We start from the raw sequence: 12,259 nt of genomic DNA, 5'->3' as shown, positions 1-12,259 counted from the left end.
GTGAGTCATTGCTGAAACTGGTTTTCAAAACCTCACAGAGCTGCAGAGCCCCTCAATGGGCTCTGCCCTGGTATCTGGCTGCTCAAAATTGACTGCCAAGCGCTCAGCCTCAACCCACCCCACCCCCAGCAGAAACTTTTCTCCCTTTGTTTCACCGATATTACGGAGCACACAGCAGGCAGCAATAGCAATGGGGATATTGCTTTCACTGAGGTCTAACCTCATAAGCAAACAGCACCAATGACCTTTTAAACGTCCTTACAGCTGTCCAGGCGGCAGGTTTCATGAGCCCTGGGAGCAAAGGGTAGGCTGGGTCTCCCAGGATCACCATTGGCATGGCAACATAATCAATGGTTCTTTTGCAGTCTGGACAGAAAGTCCCTGCTTGCAGCTTTCTGAACAGACCTGTGTTCCTAAAGATGCGCACGTCATGCACCTTCCCTGACCAGCCCACCTTGACGTTGGTGAACTGGCCTCTGAGATCCACCAGCGCTTGCAACACCATTGAGAAGTAGCTTTTTCAGTTTATGTACGCTTTGGCAAGGTGCTCTGGTGCCAAGATTGGGATACGTGTGCCATCTATCGTCCGACTGCAGTTAGGGAACCCCATCACGGCAACACCATCCACTATGTCGTGCATGTTGCCCAGAGTCACTACCCTTCTTAGCAGAAGTCAATTAATGGCCCTGCACACTTGGATCACAACAGCTCCCATGGTGGATTTACCAACTGCAAATTGATTCCCCGCTGACCGGTAGCAGTCTGGTGGTGCAAGCTTCCATAGAGCGATCACCACTTGCTTCTCCACTGTCAGAGCAGCTCTCATTTTAGCATTGCTGCGCTTCAGGGCTGGGAAAAGTTCTGCACAAAGAATGTGGCCTTCCGCTTTCAAAAGTTCTGCAGCCGCTGCTCGTCATCCCATCCCTGCATAACGATCCGGTCCCACCAATCAGGGCTTCTTTCCCGGGATCAGAAACGGTGCTCAACTGTGTTCAGCTGATGTGCGACTGCCCCCAGCAGCTGCGGCTTGTTTCGCTCTATGGCTTGCAGCAGGACTGCTTGTGTGACATCGCAATGTTCCACATGGCGGCTCCTGTCTCAGCTGTAGAAATACTGCAGGCTAAGGCACAAGGTGTTTGTAATGCTCACAACAAGAGTGCATAGCTGAGCGGGGTCCATGCTTATCGGGCTATGGCATCTGCGCGACTAAAAGACGTGAAAAAGCCTTGGTTTGTTTGCCGTTGCTCTCAGGGAGGGAGGAAAGTGCATCATGGGAGGCTAATACCATGTTCCCATTACCACCCGCGACAATGTTTTGGTCCCATGAGGCATTGCAAGCCCTACCCAAAATTCCATTCGGCTACTTGCAGTGTGCGCTAGCGACCTGCAGTGCAGTGCACCATGCAGCAATGCAAGCACTACTAGTGAGGGCGCACTCCGCCGACACAGTGAGCGTGGTGTGGACACACAAGATCGACGTGCTTAATTCGGAGACTTGCTGTCAACTTACATAAAGTCGACTTAACGTTGTAATGTAGATATGGCTTAAGTCTCTGAGTTTTACAGGGGACAGTATTACAAGCTGTTTAATTTCCCTTTTTCCCCCCAAGTAAACATTCAGCAGTCAGAAGCAATGCCCAAGACTATGGTTTCTTGCTTTGTGAACACAAGATTCATCTCTTCACAGATAATTTATGTAGTTTTTCACCCAACCTGTGAGATTAAGTATTAGTCCCATTTTACACATGGATAAAATGAGAGCTGGAATGATTTGCCAGTCTCACAGGGTGTAGCGTTGAGACTAGAACCCAGAAGTCCTGGCTCCCAGACCCCTATTCTAACCACCAGACAGTTCTAATACATGGGGAGAGAGGGAAAAAACTGCACTGATCATGAGTTATGCAAAGAGAAGACTGGCGTGAGGAGCACACAGCCGGTAGGATCTAGGTTTGTAAATACTTCCTTAAATACACTCAAAACAAAGGAAGGCCATTCGTCATGGTTTTGGATGATGGTGGCAAGGAGAAATGGCCTGAAGCTAAGGTATGGAAAGTTTGTTAGACATTAAGACAAGGATCTTATCTCCATTTGGCCTAGACAAGCCACAGTTAGGTGGGCACTGATTAGCAAGCATGAGTTAAGACTTAGGGTACGTCTTCACTACCCGCCGTATCAGCGGGTAGCAATCGATTTATCCGGGATCGATATATCGCGTCTCGTTAAGACGCGATATATCGATCCCCGAACGCGCTCACCGTCGACTCCGGAACTCCACCAGAGCGAGCGGCGGTAGCGCAGTAGACGGGGGAGACGCAGCCGTCGATCCCGCGCCATGTGGACCCCAGGTAATTTGATCTAAGGTATTTCGACTTCAGCTACTGAAGTTGCGTATCTTAGATCAATCCCCCCTGAGTGTAGACCAGCCCTTAGTCCCACAAAGTCCGAGACGTCAGAAACGATCCATCACAATGACCTTTACTGGCCCTCTGAGCTTAGAGCGGAGCTGAAAAGAGGCGGAATTGTGGAGGGTATCCCTGAGCCATTGGCTAATGTAAGGAATGGAACGCATCCACGAGCTAAGAGCCTGAGCCAGAGCCCATGGAAGTCAGTGGCAATCTGTCCATTGATTGCAATGGGGTTTGGATTAGATCCATAAATAATAAAGTAAAATATCGATGTTACTCCCTCTTGCAAAGCTACTGGAAATTTTTGAGGGCTAAAGGAAAAGCAAGTTACAAGTGAGGATAAAGATGGCTAGGATCTATAGGCAGCAGTGGTGGTGGAACAGTTTTTTATAATGGGAGGTGCTGAAGGCAGAAACCCTGGATTTGGGTTATGACTACTTCAAGCCCTGGGGTACGGCAGTACCCCTGGTTCCAGCACCGAGGATAGCCATCTAGTCCAACCTACTGCACGCTTTGTGGTGGACAAAGGGTGGGATTTTAACTGGCCTGATTCTCCAGCACTTTACTCCTGGCAGAGTCTTTTACAGCTGTGCAAAGTGGGTGTAAAAACGCTTCTGCATAGGGGTAAATGACGGCAAGATGCAAAGCAGGGGAGAAGCAAGTACTCACTCCAGAACATGCTAGACTCAAAGGGAACAACAGTGTGAACGATGAAAACCCACCCTATGGGCTCTTGGCTGGGTATAAAAGCCCAGGTATTTTCATCTCTCTTAAGGTGGCCCAACAATCTCAGCTAGTTACCAAAAATGTATTTTTACCACAGCTGCACAGTCCGCTCAGATACTAACTGCAGGGCTGGTCTTCATTTCTACAATATGGCAAAAGAAAGCACAAATCTGTTTCCAAAAATACCTGTTTAAAGAATATTGTTGCATTCCAGTGGTGGCTAGCGAACTTCTGTTCCCGCAGGAGCTTGTCTAATTGAATGCGCTGCATAATAGGCTGTTAGTTTGGCTGCTGTCAAAGTGAATTATCCTTTTTTACAGTAGAGGTAGAGCACTTTTTTGCTGCAAAGAGTGTATTTCCTTGGTACCTTTGATTCACTTTATTCTAGGGACAGACGATGAATGGCTGCGAACGTACTGTGGGTCTGATTCTTCCCCCCTTGCTCTCCATGACCCTGCAGACTGATCCCCATACGCTGACTTCGGGGCTTTGTGCTGCTACAGATCAGGTTGCAGGATCAGGACCTTAATCCGCAAGTGATCCTTCTGAGATCAAGGGGACTGCTCAAGGAGTACTTAGTGGGAGTAAAGGTGCCAGAATTGGGCTGCTTCAGAACACTTGTATTTTAATGCCTATACTTTCATTCCCAGGGGTGATCATTTAGAGTCAAGTCCTGCACGTGGCTAATTTTACTCACACAAGTAGTCACCTTGACTCCCCTGGGGTGCAGGGGTCTGAGTTGGTGGATCCTGATGCAGGATCAGAGCCCTAATCAATAATACTTAGCGCTTGACAATAGCTAATTAAGGAATGAGCAGGGTTCCCAGCAAATCTTACCATTTGGACAGATCCCACCAAATATTTCAAACTTCTGAGCTATTGTTCCACCTCATAAAAAAAAAAAATCCCTAATGATGAGTTTCATTTTCATGCCCTGGGTTACATACATTTTTATTGTATGTGTATTAAGTGTTCATACCCGTGAGCAAGTATGAGCATGAAAACGTGTCAATGGGACCCCACCGGGCCTGGAGCCCGGTGCTAGCAGATTCCATTGCAGGACAGGAGCCTATGAGAGGAAACAGTTTAGTGGCTAAGGTCCAGGTGTTGGCATCAGAAGATCTAGACCCCAACTCCCTTTAAGTTGCTTCCACAATGGAAAATGGCCCCGAAGCTGGTCTGTCTGTCTGGCCATTAGACCTTGGGGAATCTTGTGTGGCATAGAGCTGGCCTAGCAACTCTTACGCTAACCCTTCTCCTGCAGCCAATGCCAGCGGCTTGGCTTGGCCCCTTGGGGTCAGAGCAGTCCTCAGGCCAATGTCAGGATAGCATAGGATCAAGTGTTAAAGGCGGATTTCCACCAAACCCTCCTTGAGGGATCCACAACCGCAGCTCAGGCTCTGGGCCTTGGTTTATATTCCGTTGTCTGCCACCCCCTGGCTGTGTGGGGCTGGGTTTCCTGTGCTTCAGCTTTCCCATCTGTAAAGTGGGGATAGCTCCTGGCCTGTGAGTGCCAATCTTAGATGCCTGCAAGTCGTGCGGCTAGAGAAGAGAAAAGCTTTAGTGTCTCAGGCTTTGTCTACACTACGAGAGTAGTTCGATTTTACTTGCATCGAATTTTTGTAATCGATATTGCAAAGTCGAACGTGTGTGTCCACACTAAGGACAGTAATTCGACTTTGTGCGTCCACACTAACGGTGATAGCGTCGACATTCGAAGCGGTGCACTGTGGTCAGCTATCCCACAGTTCCCGCAGTCCCCTCTGCCCATTGGAATTCTGGGTGTAGCCGGCAATGCCTTCTGGGTAACAAAATGAGTCGAGGGTGCTTTTGGGAAACTGTCGTCATCCGTCCATCACTCCCGCCCTCCCTCCCTGAAAGCGCCGGCGGGAAAACAGTTCGCGCGCTTTTCCAGTCATTGACAGCGCGGACGCCACTGTACTCCGAGCATGGAGCCCGCTGCGACCATCGCTGCAGTTGTGGCCGCTCTCAACGTCTCGCAGCTTATCATAAAGGTTTCCCTGAGGCAGATGCAGAAAAGTCAGGCAAGGAGGCTACGGCACCGCGGTGATGTCCTGAAGTCTGAGAGTAGCACAGACCTGTCAGAAAGCAGGCGACCCAGCGCCGAGGACATCACAGTGGCAATGGGTCATGTTGATGCCGTGGAACGGCGATTCTGGGCACGGGAGACAAGCACTGAGTGGTGGGACCGCATAGTGCTGCAGGTCTGGGATGAATCCCAGTGGCTGCGAAACTTTCGCATGCGGAAGGGAACTTTCCTGGAACTTTGTGAGTTGCTGTCCCCTGCCCTGAAGCGCAGTGACACCCGGTTGCGAGCTGCACTGAGTGTACAGAAGCGAGTGGCCATAGCCCTGTGGAAGCTTGCAACGCCAGACAGCTACCGGTCAGTCGCGAACCAGTTTGGGGTGGGCAAATCTACCGTGGGGGTTGTTGTGATGCAAGTAGCGAAGGCAATCGTTGATGTACTGCTGCCAAAGGTAGTGACCCTGGGAAACGTGGAGGCGATCATAGATGGCTTCGCAGCGATGGGATTCCCAAACTGCGGTGGGGCCATAGATGGAACTCACATCCCTATCCTGGCACCGGACCACCAGGCCACCCAGTACATTAACCGAAAGGGATACTTTTCCATGGTGCTGCAAGCACTGGTGGACCACAGGGGACGTTTTACCAACATCTACGTGGGATGGCCGGGCAAGGTTCATGACGCTCGTGTTTTCAGGAACTCTGGTCTGTTTAGACGGCTGCAACAAGGTATTTACTTCCCGGACCACAAAATAACTGTTGGGGATGTGGAGATGCCTATAGTCATCCTCGGGGACCCAGCCTACCCGCTAATGCCCTGGCTCATGAAGCCCTATACTGGCGCCCTGGACACTGAAAAAGAACTCTTCAACTACCGGCTGAGCAAGTGCAGAATGGTGGTGGAGTGTGCTTTTGGCCGTCTCAAGGGGAGATGGAGAAGCTTACTGACTCACTGTGATCTCAGCGAAACCAATATCCCCATTGTTATAGCAGCTTGCTGTGTGCTCCACAATCTCTGTGAGAGCAAGGGGGAGACCTTTATGGCGGGGTGGGAGGTTGACGAAAATAGCCTGGCTGGTGATTACTCACAGCCAGACAGCCGGGCGATTAGAAGAGACCAGCGGGACGCGCTGTGCATCCGGGAGGCTTTGAAAGCAAAGTTCCTGAGTGAGCAGGGTAACCTGTGATTTTATAGTTTGTGTACTGAGAAGCTAAACCTGCCCCCGTTTCTTTACCCAGGTAATGTTGACTATCCTATCCAGTTACATACCCCCTTCACCCCCCCTCCAACACACGTGTCGAAATAAAAATAGTTCTACTTTGTTAAAGCACACCGTTTTCTTTAATACTGTTTTAGCGGGAATTTTTTAAAACTGGGACGCAGACTGTGGTGCGGGGCGGGTCTAGTGTTGTGATGCGAATGCAGCTTCTAAACTCAAGGATTGACAGGCTCCGCTGCGGTGGGATGCTTGTTTCAACGGAGCCTGTCACCCCTCCTGATCGGGACTGTGTGTATGGGAGGTCTATTTGACTTTGTGGCAGGGGGAGGACGGTTACAGATCCCATGCTGTGTGGCTCTGTGATCCTGTCTAAGGACCGGCGCTTAAGATCTGTAACTGCCCTCCCCCGCCACAAAGTCACAGAGCAACCCACCCCCCCCAACATTACATCAAAACAACCTCCCAGACTAACCGGGGCAACTAGTCACTGCATCACTGCACTGTGTATGTGCCCTGCTGCTGTGCCTGCCCCCGACTATGTACCCTGCCAAAGGAGACTGTCCTGTCCAATTTCCAACCCCCTTTCCCCTCCTCCTCCAAAAGAACATGATTGAAACAGTAGTTAACAGAAACGAATTTTTTATTATCAACTACACATGGCATTGGGAGGTGAAACTTGGACGTGGGCTTGTGTCAGGCGGGAAGGAAAGAACTTTTCAAATTTTGGGAAATGAGAGCCTTCTGCTACTAGAGCTCTCTGCAGGGGTGGAGTGAGAGTTAGCAGGGACTCTGCCGCCTCTCCTTCTTTGCACTTTGGGTGAGGTGGGTATGGGACTTGGTGGCGGGGGAGGGCGGTTAGAGATGGACTGCAGCGGGGCTCTGTCCTCCTGCCTCCGTTCCTGCAGAACATCCACAAGGCGCCGGAGCGTGTCCGTTTGCTCCCTCAGTAGTCCAAGCAGCGTTTGAGTCGCCTGCTGGTCTTCCTGCCGCCACCTCTCCTCCCGATCCATGTTGGCTTGGTGCATTCGGGTCAAGTTCTCCCGCCACTGGGTCTGCTGTGCTGCCTGGGCTTGGGAAGAGGCCATAAGCTCAGAGAACATGTCCTCCCGTGTCCTCTTCTTCCTACGCCTAATCCGCGCTAGCCTCTGGGAGTGTGATTCCAGGCTAGGTTGTGAGACAGTCGCAGACGGGGCTGTGGAAATGGGAAAAAGGGAGTGAATTCCTCTGAAAGATAAATGTAGTTGTGAACAAAGAACATAGTCTTTCTCTGTGAACAAGACCATGCACAGCACCTTTCACATGCGCACTCAGCACAAGGTCGAATTCTCGGCCTTCGCATTCTGTGCCTGGGGTCTTGAACAGCACATTTGAGAAGCGAGGCAGCACAACGGAATTTCTGTTGCAGGCAGACATGGTAAGCCGTACACTTGTGGCAGTTTAAAACTTTTATATTACCACTGGCCTCATTTCACATTTAAATCAATGTCAGTCCCTGCTGCCAGCAATCCGGCAAGCGGGAACTCTGCCCCTGTCCCACCCCCTCGCGGCTGTCCCCGGGAATGATCCCTTTCGGCTGCCCCTCTCCCGCCTCCACCGCGTGGCTGCAAACCAGCGGTGACAGTTCTGTAAAGGAACGGGAAAGCAGTCCCAACACTAACATTCCCCTACCTAATTAAAAGCAGGTCACCATGGCCGACATCACCCTGATGAGGATCTCCGAGAGCGACAAAGAGAGAATGCTCCGGGAAAGCCTCCAAAGACCAGGGCCGTATGCCGCCCTGCTGTGCAGAGCAATGATCCCCGAGTACCTGATAATCTCGTGGCGCGGCAACGTGTCGTACTTCGGAGGACCCAATAAGGCCGCTCTCCCCAAGAACCTCATGCAACGGCTTTCAAGTTACCTCCAGGAGAGCTTCATCGAGATGTCCCAGGAGGATTACTGCTCTATCCCCGCACATATAGACCGCATTTTACTGTAGCTGCAGTAGCAGGGAATACACAGTAGAGCGGCTTGTGCAGGACAATCACTGAAAACCGGACATTGCTAGATTTCTTTTCAAAACTTGCACTGCCCCTTACTAAACCGTTAAGCGCCTAGGGCACACTAATCATGAACAACCCATTCTTTTAATTGTTAATATTCCTGTTTTGTTAAAAATAAATGTTTAGATGTTTACAACACTTACTGGCTGATCCTTCACCAGATTCTGTGTCCGGGGTAATGGCTGGGGACGCTTCGTAGGGGATCTCTGTAAGGGTGATGAAGAGATCCTGGCTGTCGGGGAAATCAGCGTTGTGAGAGCTGCCAACTGCCTCGCCCTCCTCATCTCCTTCCTCATCTTCCCCGTCCCCTAACATGTCTGAGGAACCGGCCGTGGACAGTATCCCATCCTCAGAGTCCACGGTCACTGGTGGGGTAGTGGTGGCGGCAGCACCGAGGATGGAATGCAGTGCCTCGTAGAAACGGGATGTCTGGGGATGGGATCCGGAGCGTCCGTTTGCCTCTTTGGTCTTCTGGTAGCCTTGTCTCAGCTCCTTGATTTTCACGCGGCACTGCGTTGCATCCCGGCTGTATCCTCTCTCTGCCATGTCTTTAGAGATCTTCTCGTAGATCTTTGCATTCCTTCTTTTGGATCGCAGCTCGGAAAGCACGGACTCATCGCCCCACACAGCGATGAGATCCAAGACTTCACGATCAGTCCATGCTGGGGCTCTCTTTCTATTCCCAGACTGCACGGCCATCACTGCTGGAGAGCTCTGCATCGTTGCCAGTGCTGCTGTGCTCGCCACGATGTCCAGACAGGAAATGAGATTCAAACTGGCCAGACAGGAAAAGGAATTCAAATTCAAATTTTCCCGGGGCTTTTCCTGTGTGGCTGGTCAGAGCATCCGAGCTCGCACTGCTGTCCAGAGCGTCAACAGAGTGGTGCACTGTGGGATAGCTCCCGGAGCTATTAGCGTCGATTTCCATCCACACCTAGCCTAATTCGACATGGCCATGTCGAATTTAGCGCTACTCCCCTCGTCGGGGAGGAGTACAGAAGTCGAATTAAAGAGACCTCTATGTCGAACTAAATAGCATCGCAGTGTGGACGGGTGCAGGGTTAATTCGATTTAACGGCGCTAACTTCGACATAAACGCCTAGTGTAGACCAGGCCTTATTTATTCTAACAGAGGCAGTACCTTCAGCCCTAGTTAAAGCGTTAATGCCCGGGAGGCTTCATGCCCTGTAAAATTGGACTCTTGACCCTAGCAAGGGTTTTTCCTTTTGACCCGCTGAGAGAGGAGTTTATTACAGTCAGGTAAACTGGAAGTGCTCTCGTTTAAGGTCAGCCAGGATTTCACCGTTAAGCCGAGCTGGTCGCCTGCCATATTTACTGTTCTTTCTACACGTTGGGATGGTTTTTTCCTGCAACCTCAATAAGGATTCTTTAAAATACAGCCAGCTCTCTTGGACTCCTTTCCACCTCATGTTGTTCTCCCAGGGGATCCCGCCCATCAGTTCCCTGAAGGAGTCAAAGTCTGCTTTTCTGAAGTCCAGGGTCCGTATTTTGCTGCTCTCCTTCCTTCCTTGTGTCAGGATCCTGAACTCGACTATCTCATGGTCACTGCATATGCATCCGAGGAAGTGGGCTGTAGTCCACGAAAGCTTATGCTCTAATAAATTTGATAGTCTCTAAGGTGCCACAAGTACTCCTGTTCTTTTTTCAGGTTTTTCTACAGTTTCATACTGGAGCTCTGAGCGGTCATACTGCTCTCTTACATACAATGCACTCCCCCACCTTTTCTGCCCTGCCTGTCCTTCCTGAAGAGTTTATATCCATCCATGACAGTACTCCAGTCATGTGATTTATCCCACCAGGTCTCTGTTATTCTAGTCACATAATTCCTTGACTGTGCCAGGACTTCCAGTTCTCCTTGCTTGTTTCCCAGGCTTCTTGCATTTGTGTACAGGCACTTAAGATAACTCACTGATTGTCCTGCTTTCTCAGTATGAGTCAGAAGTCCTCCCCTCTTACGCTCTCCTGCTTGTGCTTCCTCCCGGCATCCCACTTCCCCCGGTGAACCTAGTTTAAAGCCCTCTTCACTAGGTTGCGAAGATGCTCTTCTCTCTCTTCGTTAAGTGGAGCCCCTCTCTGCCTAGCACTCCTTCTTCCCTGGAGGATGGACCTATCCTCCAGGAACTTATCTAGTTCTTTTTTGAACCCTGTGATAGTCTTGGCCTTCACAACATCATCCGGCAAGGAGTTCCACAGGTCGACTGCGTGTTGTGTGAAGAAATACTTCATTTGTTTTAAACCCACTGCCTATTAATTTGATTTGGTGACCCCAAACCTGAGCAGCACTGCAACCCCAGGGGTTGCAACACCCGGAACAGAGAGCCAAGCCCAGTCAGCCCCACAGCACAGGTGCTGCAAGAGCCACCACTGGGGGTGAGTGCCAGGCAGGACCCAACACCCCTGAGGGTCAGGATCCGGCTGAAATCACCCCAAGGAGAGGCTGAGGGAACTAGGCTTATTTAGTCTGCAGAAGAGAAGAGTGAGGTGGGATTTGATAGCAGCCTTCAGCTACCTGAAGGGGGGTTCCAAAGAGGATGGAACTCGGCTGTTCTCAGTGGTGGCAGATGACAGAACAAGGAGCAATGGTCTCAAGTTGCAGTGGGGGAGGTCTAGGTTGGATATTAGGGCCACGACGACACTACCCGCCAGATCGGCGGGTAGTAATCGATCTATCAGGGATCAATTTATCGCATCTCGTCTAGATACGATAAATCGATCCCCGAATCGACGCCCGTACTCCACCTCGGCAGGAGGAGTAAGCGGAGTTGACGGGGGGAGCCGCGGCGGTCGACTCGCCGCCATGAGGACAGCCAGGTAAGTCGAACTAAGATACTTCAACTTCAGCTACGCGAATAGCATAGCTGAAGTTGCGTATCTTAGATCGATCCCCCCCCCGGTGTAGACCAGCCCTGAGAAACACTATTTCACTAGGAGGGTGGTGAAGCACTGGAATGCGTTACCTAGGGAGGTGGTGGAATCTCCTTCCTGGGAGGTTTTTAAGGCCCGGCTTGACAAAGCCCTGGCTGGGGTGATTTAGTTGGGGTTGGTCCTGCTTTGAGCAGGGGGTTGGACTAGATGACCTCCTGAGGTCCCTTCCAATCCTGATATTCTATGATTCTATAGTAATTCACTGTTATCACTTCTGAGGCAAAGGCAGCCAAAGCAGGGTTGCTAGGGAACTCACAGTGTAAACAAGGACCTGTGCAACCTGGAAATACGCTGGTCAGGAGGGAGAGAGATGCCGTCTCTGCCCAAGGGAGGTGACAGCTGGGGTGCTGGAGGCGTAAGAGTAGGCGCCCATGCTGGACCCCAAGGGGGGGTGGGGAGGTGCAGTTGCCCTGAACTGTGACCATGCAAATTAATTCCCCTCCCCCATTTCCCTTGTCAGTAAATCTCACCTTTTTTTTTAAATCTTCCTGGCCTCTGCAGCTGCTGATTTATGTTCACTGTAATGAAGGAGGCTCCACAAAAATGAACCGTGCTGTCGGGTGTGATTTATGAAGACATCTTTACTGCTCGCAGAATCACCTTCTTCCCCTCTCGTTTCATTTAGTGACAGGAGCCGGTTTTACACCTCAAAAGCAACCAGGATTTAGTCAGATCTCCAAAGGAACCGTAAGAGTTTCTTTTTGCTTTACAAGTCCCTTGTTCCTTCGACCTGCACAGTGGGAAGGGCTGAAGACAGACTGAAGTCGTTAATAAACACAAGCACCCTCACTGAAAGGCAAAGATTTCACGCTAAAACCTCTAGCTTTTATGAATGAAGAGCCCAGCAGATGAGGACGTATTAATCAGACCTCT

The 12,259-nt window shown here is 50.7% G+C and overlaps 1 protein-coding gene across 1 annotated transcript; it reads right to left on the bottom strand.

The window, feature by feature from the left end:
- Positions 1-7,019: 7,019 nt before the first annotated feature.
- Positions 7,020-9,293, bottom strand: LOC135972822 (uncharacterized). The gene is made up of 2 exons (XM_065552805.1): positions 8,584-9,293; positions 7,020-7,589 (listed from the first exon to the last, which is right to left on the bottom strand). Exons 1-2 carry the CDS (start codon positions 9,158-9,160, stop codon positions 7,114-7,116), a joined length of 1,053 nt encoding a protein of 350 aa, XP_065408877.1. The 5' UTR covers positions 9,161-9,293; the 3' UTR covers positions 7,020-7,113.
- Positions 9,294-12,259: the final 2,966 nt, after the last annotated feature.

The sequence above is a fragment of the Chrysemys picta genome, chromosome 1, assembly GCF_011386835.1.
Source record: "Chrysemys picta bellii isolate R12L10 chromosome 1, ASM1138683v2, whole genome shotgun sequence".
NCBI lineage: Eukaryota > Metazoa > Chordata > Testudines > Emydidae > Chrysemys > Chrysemys picta.
This window is presented reverse-complemented; position numbering and strand designations above follow the sequence as displayed.

Coding starts and splice junctions, on each gene's coding strand:
- LOC135972822 (XM_065552805.1), bottom strand. CDS start 9,160: ATGCAGAGCTCTCCAGCAGTGATGGCCGTGCAGTCTGGGAATAGAAAG. Junction 7,590..8,583: donor ATCTGGTGAAGGATCAGCCA/GTAAGTGTTGTA, acceptor CCATTTCCACAG/CCCCGTCTGCGACTGTCTCA.